This window comes from Caretta caretta, chromosome 4, assembly GCF_965140235.1.
Source record: "Caretta caretta isolate rCarCar2 chromosome 4, rCarCar1.hap1, whole genome shotgun sequence".
Classification (NCBI taxonomy): Eukaryota; Metazoa; Chordata; order Testudines; family Cheloniidae; genus Caretta; species Caretta caretta.
In genome coordinates, this window is record NC_134209.1 from 21,033,792 (window position 1) to 21,051,782 (window position 17,991).

At 44.3% G+C, this 17,991-nt stretch overlaps 1 protein-coding gene across 3 annotated transcripts in view; it reads left to right on the plus strand.

Moving 5' to 3' along the window:
- Positions 1-11,885: 11,885 nt before the first annotated feature.
- The window catches only part of CDKL2 (cyclin dependent kinase like 2), a 36,633-nt gene continuing 30,527 nt past the window's right edge, over positions 11,886-17,991 (plus strand). For all 3 annotated transcript variants that reach the window (XM_048847300.2, XM_048847301.2, XM_048847302.2), the window contains exons 1-3: positions 11,886-11,966; positions 12,579-12,727; positions 13,939-14,135. In XM_048847300.2, coding sequence (XP_048703257.2) covers positions 13,968-14,135 — 168 coding nt within the window. In that variant the 5' untranslated portion in view covers positions 11,886-11,966; positions 12,579-12,727; positions 13,939-13,967. The remainder of the gene's footprint in view (positions 11,967-12,578; positions 12,728-13,938; positions 14,136-17,991) is intronic.

A 17,991-nucleotide genomic window follows, 5' to 3' on the forward strand; every position in this document is an offset into this window, starting at 1 on the left:
ATGATATACAGTAAGGTTCAAAAGGAAAAAACCCAGTGTGTCTTGCCAGAGACTTGCCCTGGAAGAGCCATGTAATGTTAAAAGTCTATTTGGATATTTTTTCTGAATTTGCCCTTCAACTTGCACAGAATAGTTCACTTCATGATGGAAAAGAGAGGAATGCACTTCAACTGTGTTCTTTGATTCTCCCACACAATGACCATGCACAGGGACTAGTACTTTAATAGGAAATTTCATTTGCATTATACAGGGCTTCTCCTTTGAAGGGTTACTTAGTTACAGAGATACAATGCAAATGTTTGCTATTACATTAGAACAGGCTGCAGATAACTCTGCATGCAACATCCCACCAGTTTTTCATGAAGTTTAAACACTAAACACGTTCTTATACATTTTAACACCACCTTTGAATGATAGGAACACAAAGTGAGCTGGTCTGTCTTCCAGCTGTGAGTTTGTCCTTTCTTAATTGACGCCTGCAGCCTTGGCCAGAGCTGGTGCTTGGCTTACCATCAGCACAACTTCTGTTTGTGTTATCTGTGATTGTGGGTATTTTCTTCTTGGCAGCCATAATAGGAAAAAGAAAAAAGTTACAGCTCCAGCATGCTTGTCTGCCATATTTGGAGTTCCACTGTTCGTGGATAGAAATACAGCCTTTAGTTAAACTGTGCCATATTTACGTAACAATGGATCTTATATTAGTCCTGGAACATTTCACCTGCCCAGTAGTAAAGTTGATATGAAACTACTCCTTATTAAAACGCATTCCAGGATAATCAGTCCTCAGGAATAGGATAAACCCATGGCTAGTTATTTATGGCTCTCCTGTTCGTTGTTCTTAATGCTCAAACGCCACAGTAGACACGGCTTGAGTATCACCTTACCCCTTCACTGACTTAAGAGGTAAAATATCTTGTCTTTGCTATTAAGATGTCTAGACCTGTTTATGCTGGCATGTCTACAACCTTCTGAGTACTTCCAGTCCTTTAACTTGTTTGTAGTTTTACAATCCATCTTCCCCAAATGTAAGTGCCTGTAGTTAGATATTTCACTCGGGTTGTCTGCGGATACCTTGCCTGAATATAAACTGTTGTCTCAAACTGGTAAATTAGCTATTCTGCATGTTAAAAGGATGCAACCAAAAAATAATAAAGGGGGGGATTAAAAGTTCAAAGGGCTCTTTAACGATTTCAGTGTTTGTTATGAGCTGAAACATCTCATAAGGTGGTCACTTTGTGGCATAAGTAGTTTTTTTTAAAGAAATCTAGTGCTTACAAAGATTGTGTAGGATGTCATTTTTAAGTGACTAAGTGGGGAAAATTTGTAAACTTAGTCTCGTCACTCCTTGCTTCATGCAGGGATTCTATATCTGTCTTTGAAACTAAATTGAAGTGATTGTAAAAAGTGGCTATTGAGCAGATGCCTCAACTATTTTGTAAGTATCTTCATAGTATTATGTGCCAGAACATATAATTATCATAGTACTGGTGTGATAAATTTAGTTTGGGGAGATAGTGCTTGGGGGTTGATCAGTACTGAAAATAAGATTTAAACTTTGCTTCTTTTTTTTTTAATTCTCTAACATTCTAATCTTGAATATTAAATTCCTGGTACAAAACAAATGTCAATTCAATTAGCTTTGTGTCCAGAGGACTTCAGGTGCTGAGTCATATACATGAGCCATCATGCTGCATTCAAATACATAGGTTCAAATTCTTGTGCATTTTTAAAAAGTTGTTGACAATGCCTGCATCTCAACATTAAATCCCGTTAACTATCAGAGCAGGGTTTTGCTCTGTTTCTCAAAGTGTAAGCTGGTGACAAAGACCAAATGCAGGAAGTCTTTCAGCATGAGCCATGAAGTCTTTCTGTTATGTAGAGTTAACTTTTAGTACATTTGGCAATATTGAAAGTGGTGTCTTCTCTGTGCGGACCCTTCTTGAACTCAACATACATTGTGCAGGTCGGAGAGGGTTCCAAATGTTAATATGACAATTGTTTAATCCTATTTAATCTGTTTATAAGCACCTAAAGGATAATAGGGTAGTAAGTAATAACCAACATGGATTGTCAAGAACAAATCATGCCAAATCAACCAGGCTGGGTTAATTTAAATCAACTTTTTTCCTGTTTGTACTCAAGTTACCTTGTAAAGAAAGATGCGTTCTCTCTGGTTAACATAACCATTTAAACATGTTGATTTACAATTAGAGCCTTTACACTAGATTTGATACACCTTTTTGAGACCTGGGAGGGTAAATTATAATTCTGTCCACTTAAACAATTACGTAACTTAATATTTTCAGATTCTAATTGTACACCTTTAATATGTTGGAAAGTAGTGAATGGTATATTGCATATTTGCAAACTTTTTTTGTTTGTGATTTGTCAAGCTGCCTTAGGATAACTGGAATTAAACATACAATACAGCATATAAGATTTATTTTTATTAAAACAACCTTGAGAGATTTGGATACATAAACTTCTTATCAAAATATTTCACATTTACAACTAAATGACCTATCAAAAAGGGGGATTAACTGTTGTCATTGAACTAAACTGATTATTTCAGGTTCACTGTGGAGAAATTTTCAAATCTATCTAAGTGAAAGTTACTGGATCTTAAGTTCCTACTTGCCTAAATCTCTTGGACATTCTCTGGGTTATTTAGGCTGTTCATCAAACTTTTAAAACTAGTAGATCTCCTCCACCTCCTTGTTTTTATTCATTTTAAGCAGGTTTCCTTTTAAAAATAAAACATTATTTATATCAAATAATTCAATGGATATTACATTCATTTTTTCATTCATTTTTTAATCTACCCCGAAGTCAATCTAATTTCTGCCTTTGACTGCATTACTGGCCTAATGCATGGGAGAAAGGCTGTTGACACAGTCCCCCACATGATAGTCTCAGCTCAGGTCCTCTGCTCTCAGCTCACCCATGGTCAGAGATCCCGTGTTGGTCAGAGGAAACGCTACAAAGAGAAACTGAAAAAGCATATCTTAAGAAAACTGATGTGGACGTCACAAGCTCGGAAGAGCAAGCCGCCAACCGACCCCAATGGCGCCATATCCTCCATCAGACAGTGGCCTACTTAGAGGAGAAGCGCCTTGCTCTCAAAGCTGAAAAGAGAGGAAGGAAGGAAAAAGAAATAACTTTCTCCCAGCAGGCCACTGCCCTGCCACAAAATGTCTGTACCTCCTGCGGGGGAACTTGCGGTTCCAGGATCAGACTCATGAGTCATCTCAGGACCCATATGTAAATACATGGTAGAGATCATCCTCTAATCGAGGGATTGCCAATCAATCACGTGATAGTCTCGTAAGCAAACTAGGGAATGTGGTCTAAATGAGGTTGTTATAAGGTGGGTGAACAACAGATTGAAAATCTAGTTATCAGTTGTTTGCTGTTTAAAATGGGAAGATATATCTAATAGGGTCCCATATGGGTCAGCCTTGGGTCCAATACTAGTTAATGTTTTAATTAATTACTTGGATAGTGGAGTGGAGAGCATGGTTATAAAAGATGTGGATAACGCCAAGCTGGGAAGGATTGCAAGCACTTTGGAGGGCAGGATTAGAATTCAAAATGACTTTGACGAATTGGTCTGCAGTCGACAAGATGAAATTCAATCAAGACTCAAAGTACTACACTTGAAGAAGGAAAAAATCAAATGCACGACTGCAAAATGGGGAATGGCTGGAGTGGCGGTTAATACTGCAGAAAAGGATCTGGATTGACTATGACCCAACAAACGGCTACCAGCATGGTAGGGTGTATTAACAGGAGTATCATGTAAGACACAGGAAGTAATTCTGCTCTGCTTGGCGCTTGTGAGGCCTCAGCTGAAGTCCTGTGTCCAGTTTTGGTGCTACGCTTGGAGAGAGACAAATGATCAAAGGTTTAGAAAACCTGACCTGAGGAAAGGTTTAAAACGACTGGGCATGTTTAGTCTTGAGGAAAGACTGAGGGGGATGGGGCTCGATAACAGTCTTCAGATAAGGTAAGGGCTGTTATAAAGACGCTGGTGATCAATTACGCTCCAAGTCCACTGAAGTTAGGACAAGAAGGAATATAAATAACTTGCAGCAGGGGAGATTTGTTAGATACTAGGAAAAACTTAGTTAAATAAGTTAAGCAGTGGAATAGGCTTCCATGGGAGGTTGAGGCTGTTTTTTCAGAACAGGTTAGACAAACAACTGTCTGAGATGGACTCCGGTTTACTTGGTCCTGCCTCCCTGCAGGGGATTGGACTAATGACCTCTTGCGGTCTGTGTTGTAGCTCAACATTTCTGTGGTCAACTCTTTTATTGAGTGGTTACAATGAGTGATCCTCCTGAGGGTGGGATAGTTTACAAAATGAAGTTGTATCGAGACTAAAGAATAAATTATGTGCTGAGGCTTTCAGCAAAACAGTCCAGCTACTTCATTGCATAAATTTACTTATGAGCCTTAGAACTATTTGCTGCAGCAAAATGTTTTTTCAAGTGTTAACGTCTTTCTTGCGGTTTGCTTGTAGAGCAGTCTGGAGTGTTTCTCTTCCTCTTCTACGATTACAAATTCTGGATTTTGGCATCAATGTAGACTTGGCTGTGAGTAGTCAGTTTCCTTTATCTACTATTTCAGTGTGAACACACCTCAAACCGATCTGCAGTACTGGGAAGGAAATTGGCTAATGTGACTTCAAGGGACCCACCTTATTTCAACTAAGGCATCTTGATTTTTGTGACCCCTTCCAGATGTGGCCTGTGCTGTGTGTTGGTTGGCTTTTTTTTTGCATTGGATTGTTTTTCTTAAAATAGACCGGTTTAATGGTCTTCGCTCTCAAGTGAGTCCTGAGTGCCTCTCCTTCCTGAGACAGTTGCCAGTTTTCCCTCCATACAAATTTCTTTATGCCATATTTCTAATATCTGCCTGTAAATTAATAGCTCGGCCTTTGGGGTACTCGGAGTCCCTGTATGTTTATTGCAAACCTGTTTGATTGTATTGAACTGACAAGTATGAGTTTCACTAACATTGTTCCACTCATTCACACAGCAGAGCTGTTTTCCCACAACCTGTCTCTGTATCCACCCTTCTTGACAACCACATTTTGTTTGTGTGCCTTCTCTTGATAGGTGAGTGCTTCTTTCATACTGTCATGTCGTCTGCAGCTAACAACTTTGGGGAAAATTCAGCATTGCTGCCCCAAACTATGTAAGTGGTTCAGAGTGTCTGTTTAGCAATGTCAGGATTCTCCTCTTGGTGCCCCAGCTGAGTCCAGTAGGATGCTTGGATGGCGGAGCTGTTTCTTCTCTTTGCTATTCTGATACAGAAAGCTTCGTGTTACTCAAGGACAGAGGTGGTGGAGGGGCAGGCCTGGATTCATCTCCATGAGCCAGTGCTGCTCACTGAAACACTGCTTCGGAGAACAAGGAAGGTCTTGCAAAATGTCACTCTGGTCAGGATGGCCCAGAACTAAGGGAATTATCCAGGTGAGAGCAGGACTGACCATTACACTTGCCTGCAGCAGCCATGGAGGCACCTGTATCACGCTTCTCCTGGCTTTGTCCAACTGCTTCTAGAGTGGGGTAAGCCCTGATTGCCCAGTTAGCCTGCCGGTCTGGGTACATGTCAGAACGTGCAACAGTCTGGACATGCTGATTGATACACAGTTTTGGTCTCAGTCCAGAACACCATGCCTCTTGCTGCTGTTGCCTCCACATCTCAGCTGGCTGCCTCTTAGCTTGGCTCTTCCTTGTCCTTTGCCATCCTCTCTCATGCCAATCTCTTGTTCACCTTTTCCTCTGGCAAATGATTTGTATTTGCACCCAGCAGGCCACGCTTTCAAAACCTACAGCTTCTGGCTCTCCAGGACCTCTGGCCTCACTTCCGGCTGAAATGGAGTTTATCATGTACCTTTTTTTTTATTCCCAGGTTGATCTGTCGTGGGATATGAGGCTGGTTGCTGGTTTCCCTTTAAATCAAAGAGTAGTAGATGATGCTCCTTAATGTAACTTCAGCTAGCTCCCTGTGTTCCATTTCGTCAGGGAGGTGACGGTAATAGACTATCACCTGTGTGAGCAAGCGTGCTGGGAGGACAGATACACAGTGATCTACTGTAACTTTTTTGAAGCACTCTTACAATCTTTTCCAACTGAAAAGCTGACCTTGCTCTGTTGGCACCAGGGGTGGTACCAAGACCTGGTGGTAAATAGGTTATCACAGGCTAACCCTACGGCCGAAAATTGCTTCAGCATTTGTATGCAACAAAAGAAGGAAGGGAAAAGTTCTGTGTAATATTTGGGGAGAGCAATACCAAGGAAATAATAGGGAAAGGATGGAAGGACTAAATACTTCTAACAGGGGCTTGGCTGATAGCCACCTGCTGTAGCTGAGTGCAGTGATTACAGACCCCAGGCTGTAGGCAAGCAATAAAACAACAAAGGAATTTGTGTGTGTGCCTAGACTGAGGTTAATGTCTCACTGTCCTAAAAAGCCTGTAATGCATAACCCTCTTGCAAAATTTGACCTAACTTCTGCAGTCCACCTTCCTTCACCTGTTGTAGACCAGCAACCGGGCCAATGTAAAGCTTGTGTTTTGGTCATTTTGAGAAGATCAGCATAATCTGTTAATAACCAGTGAGTTTCTTCTCTATGGTTTCATACTTTTAAAGTTGTTCATGTCATAGTAACTGTTCTGGCTCACGCTGCTGTATCTTATGGCACTGATGTGTAAGTTCTGTATGCAAAACCAGGTCCCTTGCTTGAGGATGAATGTATTTCACGTGACCGCACCTGTTCAAAGCCTATTCTTGTGTGTCTGAGAATAAAATGCTGCACGCTATCTTGTGGTAGGGCTGGCGTAACTGCTCGTTACTCTAGTTTCTTATCGGTCTTTGCTCCCTAGCTCTGGTCTGCTGTGCCTCACGTCTTTCAAGGTTATGTCTATATGTCAAGGCCACTGTTCTTCCACTGATACCAGTTGGTGACCTGGGCGCTTTTACATAAGCAGGGGTGGAGATTAGATTAATGGTTTATATCATTGAAGTAAGTCTAATGAATGATAAAATGGGGACACTGCTCTCAACTAAGATACAGACATTTGCAATAACTGCCAAAGATCATGCAAATCTCGGATTGGCCTGTTCAGTCACATGAGACATTGCAAACTATCTACGTCAGAGGCGGCAGTTCCCATCATCTCTTGCAGATCAAAGGATACTAACACTTCCATACAGCAATTCCTACTACTTCTAATTCCCAAAGGGCAGCGTTGGTCTGTCCTTTAGCTTTTCTTCAACTCTTCAGCAAGGGTACTGTGCTTAAATCACATGGCCCCGAGACTCCTGTCCTCATATAGCTGGCCACTTGCCCCCTCAAAAATGAGGCTTATGTGAAAGGTGGGAAATAGATGCTGACAACAGCATCAAGGCTGCAGGTGCTTTCATGCCCTAGGGCAATAGTTCTCAAACTTTTGTATTGGTGACTCCTTTCACACAGCAAACCTATGAGGGTAACCCCCCCCTTGTAAATTTAAAAACACTTTTTTAATATTTAACACTATTATAAATGCTGAAGGTGAAGTGCAGTGTGTGGGTGGAAGCTGATAACTCACAACCCCTCCATGTAATACCCTGGTACCCCCCTTCCCTCCGGGCTCACAACCCCCATTTGAGAACCTCTGCTCTAGGGCATGAACTGGACCTGAAATGGTGCAAAAAAGCATGTTCCCACCACACCTGCTGTTCAGGTGCTGTTTCTATCCTGTTTCTAACCGTGCTGAATTAGATGGTTTAAAGCTGTCTACATGCAATCAGGCAGAAGGTGTGAGGCGTCTGTCCAGGTGCGAGGCAGGTGCTTTAAGGAGCTAGGAGGGCAGACTAGCAGGTTAGATGTGGTTGAGGGTATAAGAGAGGCTATGGAAGTAGCACCCCTCTCACTGCCCTTACTTGTTTAGAACTGTTGTCACCATTACATGTTAATAGCGGTCTCCAGGGACGATGTTACTGGAATGCTTTTGCATAAGCGATTGCCTGTATCTAAGGATGAATCGACTCTTATAATGCTGGTAGAGAGAAAACAGTTGAAACTTTAATAAAACATGAAAGGATCAGCTGTCCAACACCATAATTTTCCAGGATGCATCCCTAAAAGTTGCCAGTAATTTCAGAGAGGGAGTGAATACATCTGAAAAAAAATGGTACCCGTAATGGCAATGAGTAGGACCTCAGTGCTAGCTTTCCACAAGATGTTGCAGAGCGAAGGGCAGAACAAAGCTTCAAGCAGGGGCATGGAACTCGTTTTCAAGGAGGGGCTCGTCTCTGTCAAATGCTCAGTGTTAAGCCAGGTCTACTCTACCCTATTTGGTTCTGGACTAGGGTCGAAGCACAAGCAGCCCTTCTGCGCTGGCTGTCGGGGGCTTCTCCTGGGACTGTTCCGCTGGGTTCTCAGTGCGGGTAAAGGCAGCACGGGGAGACAATGCCCTGGGCTGCCTCTTGCTGCTGTTTGACCATAGCTGGGTGTTTGACCATTTTGCTCTGCCAGGGGCCAGGGCGGCAGCACGCGCTGGTTGCATTTCCCAGGAGCAGCAGCAACAGGTGCTGAATGGAGGCAGGAGTGGGCTTGGGCCCAGTGTTTTCCCCAGGAATTGAAATTGGGCGGGGGGGGGGGGGTCAGGGCCAATGAGGGGTGAGACCGTGAGGGTGAAGGTGGGCTGTATGGCACCATAGTAAAAAACTGAAAAATGTTTCATGATCATTTTATTAGATTTTAAAATCATCACACAAATTGAAGTTGGCTACTTAAGCCTTCTATGAAGCACGATGTCTACATCCTTCTTGGTTTCTTGTTATAATTTTGCACAACTCTGTTAATGAACTTCTTGAATGCAATGCGTTCATCTTTGGTGGCTTCTCGTGTGTCCAGTACTTCCATTCCTTCAATTGATATGCTCATTAGTTCAGTCACATGATCAGGCAGAAGGAGACTTCTTTCAAAACACAAACTTCTATTCAATGATGAAAAAGAACGCTCAGCTGTAGCTGTTGTGACTGAAAGTAGCAAGAGATGAATTCCTACTTCTTTCAGCCCAGGAAACGTAACACAAAGATTGGGTCGAGCCACTAGTGATGATAAAAAATAAGTTGAAGTCAAATCTTCATTCATTCGTTGTATGATATTCCACTCTGGGTTCAAATTCTCTATTCTGTCCTGAGCACATGGCAACCCCATTGCTGCTAGTCTCTCACTCCACTCAACTGTTGGTGTTTTATAGGACAGGGATCTGTAAAAGCTACATAGAGATTGAGCAGAATCTAGAAGTCGCTGTTGTAGATTTAAGAATCAAGTCTGTGTCAAGCTTTTCAGTTGTCTTAACAAACGCTTCTCGTCCTCTTCACTTAAGGATTCAATATAAATGCCTTCAGTCCAGAAGTTGACTAATGAAGTCTTTGCTTATTCCAGTACTTTTTCAATGGATAGCTCTCTGATCCAAATGTAGCTTCTATTGCTGGACAAAGATCTACTACTGTTGTAGAAGATGCCTGGATGGCATTGTTTAATGACCTAAGTGGTTTCAACGTAGATTTACGAGAGAGAAAATGGCAATGGTCTTCTCTGAATGTAGTAGCAAAAGTAATCCACCAGCCTCAGCTACTTAGATCCATCCCATCTTGGTAGATACTTTCCAAAGCCAGTAGTAATGGCTGGAGTAATTTTAAGACAACAGCCAAGGATCGCTCATGAGAAAGTCAGAGTGTTTTCCCAAGTTGGACAAATTTGATCTTCAGTCCCAGTGTATCTCCTATATTTTCCAAGATATTCAGTCTTTTTGGACTCTTGCTGAAAAAAGAATATAATAAAGACATTAAATTTATAGCCTTTTTAATATCTTTCGAAGAGTCTACAGCTCGTACTAGCGCTAGTTGAAGTAGATGGCCTCTGCAGTGTGTGTGTATACGAGAGATTAGGGTTACACTTTTCTCTGAGCAAAGCTTGTGCTCCACCATGTCTTCCAGAGAAGTTTGAAGCTCCAGCAAATGCACAAGCAGCCATCTGTTTGGGGTCCAATTGACAAGCATTTAACTCTTCTAAGATGTGGGTTGTCACAGATGCAGCCAATCATAGAATAGCAGGGTTGGAGGGGACCCCAGAAGGTCATCTAGTCCAACCCCCTGCTCGAAGCAGGACCAATTCCCGGTTAAATCATCCCAGCCAGGGCTTTGTCAAGCCTGACCTTAAAAACCTCTAAGGAAGGAGATTCTACCACCTCCCTAGGTAACGTATTCCAGTGTTTCACCACCCTCATAGTGAAAAAGTTTTTCCTAATATCCAATCTAAACCTCCCCCACTGCAACTTGAATCTGTCTTCTATAAACTTGAATATCTAGAAATGCATCTACTGGCCTACCACTGACATCAAGGTAATGTAAACAATGACTTGATGACCATTTGCATTGGTGCATTCATCGGCCATGTGTGCAAATTTTTTGAATGTGGTGAGAGAGTTCTTCACTTTCTCAACTGTTGAGTCTTTCATTGTGGCACCACATGCGTCTAGCCCGTCAGTTGAGTTTCTTGCAAAAAGATAGTGAGCCTTTGCTGGTCTTGTTCGGAACCAGTGTTCAACTTCAGGATGAACAAGTGACAATGCACTAAACATTGGCCTCTAGTTTGCAGTGTGCGGTATCTCTTGCTTAAATAGCGAGGGTGCTGCCTCAGCCATGTTTGTTCGCACGAGTTGGTCTCTTGAAGTTCTTCCAGTTCTCAGTGATTTCAGCTGAGCTCTCCTTGCTGCTGGTGCAGCCTGGGCTGTCTCTTCTACAGAACTACTGTCCCCCAGCAGGTCTAAGCACTTAAACCTGATTCTCAGTGACTTCAGCTGTAGTGATCACTTAACAAAACAAAGACTATCTATGGAGCCTAATCAGCTCTGTCTTTAAACAGTGGAGAGGAGCAGGTCAAACTGTACTTGTGATGCAGGTAGACTATCAAGCAAAACACCTGCCCCCACCCCCTCTCTTGGTGCCCTCAATCAGCACGGGCTAAGTACAGTTCTACTGCCCTTTACTCATCCCATAAGAATAACATTTCATTACTCCCCCTTCAGGTGCTTTGTAACCCAACCCCAGTTGAAATGTATCACGGGGCAGTGCAGCTTTGTTTGCTGGATCCCTAGGTAGAGGAGGTGTGAATGTAAATACAATCTGGTCTGGAAACCTTCCCCCCCCGCCCCCCCCGTTCATCCCTGGCTGGGGGGGGAGAGCTCACTTCGGCTGTGCTTACAAACCAGCATTTGAAATTACGAGGTTGGCCAACATCAGCGAAATGAATGCACCGCCCTGGTCATAAAAACAACAGCTCTCCCGGGAAGCTCCTCCATCTTCCTACTTTTCAAATCTGTTATACTTTCTCAGCCACCCCTATTTTATCATACGCTCTATGTGCTTTTAAAGCCTGTATCAAAGTTTCACTTCAAATTTCCAAACCCTCACTCAATGGGCACCACTGCCTCGAACTAGTTCACAAAACTGGGGGGGGGTATTGGAAATTCGGGGGGTGTTCAAACCCCCCCCCCCCCCCATAGGAGGGTGTAGGGAAACCCCTGCTCGGGCCCTGGGCGGGGGGGTTCAGGCTAGCGCTGCGCCCTTGCACCGCCCCTGCCTGCAGCGCGGCTCCCTGCCCCGGGGCCTCCCTGAGGCTGCGGCACGCGCTGGCTCCGCCCGGCCCTGGCGGCGGCGTGTGTACAGCTGCGCCGTTGCCCCTGGCTACCGCCGCTCGCGCTCGCTGCCTGCTCGGGCCTTCGCGTGCACGGACCCCCCCCCCCGCCCTGGACGGCTGGCTGGCTGGCGGAGCGCGCGCCCGCCCTCCCCGCCGCGGCCGGTGTCGCCCCCGCGGGGCCTCTGCGCCGGGCGCGCGGCTGCTCCGCTGCTCCCGGGTGAGCGCGCGCGCGCGCGCGGCGGGGGGAGGAGCGCTCGGGGCAGGTGGGTGACGATGGGGGAGGCTGCTCCCCACGCCGCGCGCGCTCCGGGCAGCCCAGCCCTGGGGAACCCGACCCGCTCCCCTCTCCTTGCCCGCGCAGCAGCCCCCTGCACACCCGGGCTCGGCAGCCGGCGTGTGGGCAGCGCGCGGCGTGGGGCTCCCCCTCGTTTGGGGGGGGCAGGTGTGTTGCACTGGGGGAGGGGGTTGCAGGGTGCAGCTGAGACTCCCCCTGCATTGGGGCGGGGGGCAGGTGTGTTGCACTGAGGGAGGGGGTTGCAGGGTGTGATGGGGGCTCCCCCTGCAGAGAGGTGGGGGAAAGGTGTATGGTATGCAGGAGGGGTGTTATGTTTGGTGTGGTGTGTCCCCCCCTTGCAGAGGGGCAGCGGTGGGGGGAGGTGGATAGGGAGGTTAGGGGGTGTGATGTGGGACTCCCCCTACAGAGGGATGATGGGAAGGGGTTACAGAGATGTTAGTGGAGGTTCTGTAATTTAAGGCTTTGGGAGATTTGTGCCTGGATAAGGTGTGAACACACACATACATTCTCTGTTGGAGGTGGGGGGTGATTCAGTCACTGTGATATTAACCCCTCAATATTGCTGCAAACCCTTCCTCAGCTAGAGGTGAAAGCAAATCAACCCCAGAGGTACTTGTGAAGGGCTTGGATGCTGCAGTGATGGACAGGTGCCCCATCGGTGGATGGAAAGCTCTTTGCTGTATCACAGCTCCCCCTTGCCAGTGTTAGTTCTCCTCTGTCTTTCTTCAGGTTAGTTGCTTTATGTATTTCCTGGTCAGGGGGCTGTAGCGTGAGGGTGAGGGAGGCATACGTGTTGGGGCATTCTTGCTTTGAGACTGGCTCACACGTGTCTCAAACACAAGCCCTTGCCTGCTGTGGGTAATTGAGGATTCAGTGAGTGTTTTGCATTTCCAAAGCACAGCACGCAACATTCACCAATTACAGTAGCATCAGGATGTAGGGCCCATCCTTAGTCTTATTCACGTCAAGGGCAAAATTCGCATTGATTTCTGTAAGAGCAGGCTCATACCTAGCAATAAGAAATGATCTAAGCTTTCGAAGTCTGGGATTGGCCACTTTTGATTGTGTAATACATTCTTGGCCATATATTGATTCTTATTTTTTATTGGTATTTTTGAAATATTTATATCTCCACTTGGACCCATTAACAAGTCTATGAGAAACCAAGTGCAAGGAGAGTTATCACTGTATAAAGCATCCTATTTAAGGCTTGTGTGAAAACAGCGAAGAAGTTTGAAATGGAATTATTCCTATTGATGCTCAAGAGACAGCTCGATTATGGGTTAAGCTTTGCCAGTTAGAAATGATCAAAATGAAATTATTAGGTGAAAAATGAGCTGAGTTTCCTCTTCTCTGTAGTTGAGACAACATGAGTGTTTGCTTATCTTCCTAGAACAATGTCAGCTCCAACCCTCTTCTGTACAGGCTTCAATCAGCCATTCAGAATAAGCTATTAAATGCAAAGTGTACTGTAATCTCTGCAGTTTTGTATTTACTTTTCTGATCAGTCATATGTATGTTTTTTATTAAAACAGAAGGTATGTAAAATTCAGAGCTGTTACTTACTTTGTCATAAAGATACACAAACAAAAATTTTTGGGCTTTGCATAAATATAATATTTTGCCAAAAGTTTTGCTACTGCTTTGTTAACTTCAGTCCAGGCTTCTGACCTTGTCCTGCACAGACCCTTTTGTTTCCATTAAAAGATGTGCTGAGACATCAAACACAATACAAACGCTCAGCCTGCTCTATGGGTTTGTTATCTACTGTGTCTCATACGGACTCCTGGGAGGTCACACAGCACAACTTGGGAAGGTTACGATTAAGTATGTGTGCTGGTGGGGGCCGGGGGAAATTGGTCATAGTAAAAACAGTGGAGAATTTTTCAGAAATGTAGACGCTGTTGTTGTGTATGCTTACCATGGTTTATGGCTTTCAGCACAAAGACACAGCGGTTTCTGAATTAAAATGGAAAAATATGAGACCCTTGGGCTAGTCGGAGAAGGAAGCTACGGAATGGTAATGAAGTGTAGAAATAAAGACAATGGAAGAATAGTCGCCATCAAGAAGTTTTTGGAAAGTGAGGATGATAAAATGGTTAAAAAAATTGCCATGCGAGAAATCAAGCTACTCAAGGTGAGTTCACGTACAAAGTAACATGCAGACGCAGGCAGAAGCAAGGTCCATTTTACCTAGTGTGTGCAGCAGTAACATACAGTAAATACACTTCTGTATAAAAGTCCCAGTATTAGTCTAGGAATTTAAGTTTTACAGATGCTGAAACAAATGGTGGTTTTTGATTGATTGTCAGTCGTCTAAGAAAGATAGCTTTATATAAGAGGCTTGCCATCCAAGTTGTGTTACTGAAAACTTAAGTACAGAAGGTTGCTTTATTTTGAAAGTGGTACCTTTGTAGTAGCCTCAGCTGCCAAGGATAAAAAGAAAAGTATATTGTGGTTTTAGATCCTGATTCAGGAAAGCAGTTATCGACATGCTGTTCAATATTTTCTTGAATGGGGATGTTTTCCTAAATCAGGGTCTTAGGTTGTCACATTTCGCAGCCCTAGACCATTCAAAAGTGCAAAAACTATAGTAAAGCTAGTAATTATCCATTATCATCTGTTTATGTTTATGTGTAGAAAATTTATAACTATATGTCACTATAATCTTGGACTGCTTTATAAATGTGTATTAGGGAATATTTTTTTAAACCTTGCTAAACTATGCATTGAGAGATCTTTAAGGAGTAGTGTCTTGTCTCTGCATTGAAATTACAGGATGTTTGTGATCTTACAATTTGAATTACTTTTGAAAAATATGAAATTTGTAGTGGTAAGTTGTCATAAATATAAAGTTTCAGAGTAGCAGCCGTGTTAAGTCTGTCTTCGCAAAAAGAAAAGGAGTACTTGTGGCACCTTAGAGACTAACCAATTTATTTGAGCATATGCTTTCGTGAGCTACAGCTCACTTCATCTGATTCATTCAGTGGGGAGATTTGTATACACAGAGAACATGAAACAATGGGTGTTACCATACACACTGTAACCAGAGTGATCACTTAAGGTGAGCTATTACCAGCAGGAGAGCGGGGCAGGGTGGGGCGGGGGGGGGAACCTTTTGTAGTGATAATCAAGGGGGGCCATTTCCAGCAGTTGACAAGAATGTCTGAGGAACGGTAGGGGGGTGGGGATAAACATGGGGAAATAGTTTTACTTTGTGTAATGACCCATCCACTCCCAGTCTCTATTCAAGCCTAAGTTAATTGTATCCAGTTTGCAAATTAATTCCAATTCAGCAGTCTCTCGTTGGAGTCTGTTTTTGAAGTTTTTTTGTTGACGTATTGCTACTTTTAGGTCTATAATCGAGTGACCAGAGAGATTGAAGTGTTCTCCAACTGGTTTTTGAATGTTATAATTCTTGACGTCTGATTTGTGTCCATTTATTCTTTTACGTAGAGACTGTCCGGTTTGGCCAATGTACATGGCAGAGGGGCATTGCTGGCACATGATGGCATATATCACATTGGTAGATGTGCAGGTGAACGAGCCTCTGACAGTGTGGCTGATATCTCTACGTAAAAGAATAAAAGCCAGTTGGAGAACACTTCAATACGTAAATTCGTAAATAAGCACTCCAATGATTGGGACCTAGTATTGCAGCAGTTGCTCTTTGCCTATAGAGCTGTACCCCATCCCAGTTTAGGGTTTTCACCATTTGAACTTGTATATGGCCGCAAGGTTAAGGGGCCATTACAGCTGGTAAAGCAGCAATGGGAGGGGTTTACACCTTCTTCAGGAGCTAACATTCTGGACTTTGTAACCAACCTACAAAACACCCTCCGAACCTCTTTAGCCCTTGCTAAAGAAAACCTACAGGATGCTCAAAAAGAGCAAAAAGCCTGTTATGATAAACATGCCAGAGAGCGTTCCTTCAAAGTAGGGGACCAGGTCATGGTCTTAAAGGTGCTCCAGGCCCATAAAATGGAAGCATCGTGGGAAGGGCCATTCACGGTCCAGGAGCGCCTGGGAGCTGTTAATTATCTCATAGCATTCCCCACCTCCAACCGAAAGCCTAAGGTGTACCATATTAATTCTCTAAAGCCCTTTTATTCCAGAGAGTTAAAGGTTTGTCAGTTTATAGCCCAGGGAGGGGATGACGCTGAGTGGCCTGAAGGTGTCTACTATGAAGGGAAAAGTGCGGGTGGCATGGAAGAGGTGAACCTCTCCATGACCCTTGGGCGTATGCAGCGACAGCAGATCAAGGAGCTGTGCAATAGCTACGCGCTGATGTTCTCAGCCACCCCAGGACTGACTGAACGGGCATACCACTCCATTGACACAGGTAATGCTCACCCAATTAAAGTCCGACCTTACCGGTGTCTCCTCAAGCTAAAACTGCTATAGAACGGGAGATCCAGGATATGCTACAGATGGGTGTAATCCGCCCCTCTGAAAGTGCATGGGCATCTCCAGTGGTTCTAGTTCCCAAACCAGATGGGGAGATAAGTTTTTGCGTGAACTACCGTAAGCTAAATGCTGTAACTCGCCCAGACAACTATCCCATGCCACGCACAGATGAACTATTAGAGAAACTGGGACGGGCCCAGTTCATCTCTACTTGGACTTAACCAAGGGGTACTGGCAGGTACCGCTAGATGAATCCTCCAAGGAAAGGTCAGCCTTCATCACACATGTCGGGCTGTATGAATTTAGTGTGCTCCCTTTCGGGCTGCGGAATGCACCCGCCACCTTCCAAAGACTTGTAGATGGTCTCCTAGCGGGATTAGGAGAATATGCAGTCACCTACCTTGACAATGTGGCCATATTTTCGGATTCCTGGGCAGAACACCTGGAACATCTACAAAAAGTCTTCGAGCGCATAAGGGAGGCAGGACTAACTGTTAAGGCTAAGAAGTGTCAAATAGGCCTAAATAGAGTGACCCACCTTGGACACCAGGTGGGTCAAGGAACTATCAACCCCCTTCAGGCCAAAGTGGATGCTATCCAAAAGTGGCCTGTCCCAAAATCAAAGAAACAGGTCCAATCCTTCTTAGGCTTGGCCAGATATTACAGGCGATTTGTACCGCAATAATACAGCCAAATTGCCGCCCCACTGACAGACCTAACCAAAAAGAAACAGCCAAATGCTGTTCAGTGGACTGAAGAGTGTCAGAAGGCCTTTAACCAGCTTAAAGCAACACTCATGTCTGACCCAGTGCTAAGGGCCCCAGACTTTGACTGTTCCTAGTAACTACAGATGCGTCCGAGCGTGGTGTGGGAGCAGTCTTAACGCAGGAAGGACCGAATCAAGAGTTCCATCCTGTTGTGTTTCTCAGCAAGAAGCTGTCTAAGAGGGAAAGCAACTGATCAGTCAGTGAAAAGGAATGTTATGCCATTGTGTATGCTCTGGAAAAGCTACGCCCATACGTTTGGGGACAGCGTTTCCACCTGCAAACCGACCATGCTGCGCTGCAGTGGTTTCATACTGCCCCGGGAAAGAACAAAAAGCTTATTTGGTGGAGTTTAGCTCTCCAAGACTTTGATTTCGACATCCAACACATCTCAGGAGCTTCTAACAAAGTGGCTGATGCACTCTTCCCTGAAAGTTTCCCAGAATCAACTGGTTAAAATCGTCCTTGAGATGTGGAAAATATTGTTAGTCCTTATACAGTTAGTAGTATATTTAGAGGTGCATGTGTCTTTTATTAACTCTGTTTTCTCCTAGAGCTCCAGGAAGAAATCACAGCCAGCGTTTCACCCTATCTGTGATTTGGGGGGCGTGTCATAAAAACAAAGGGAAGGCTAACCACCTTTCTCCTTCCTGGCCAGAGGCAAAACCCTTTCACCTGCAAAGGGTTAAGAAGCTAAGATAACTTCGCTGGCACCTGACCCAAAATGACCAATGAGGGGATAAGATACTTTCAAATCTGGAGGGTTTTGTCTGTCTGTGTGATGCTTTTGCCGGGAACAGATCAGAAATGCAAGCCTTCCCC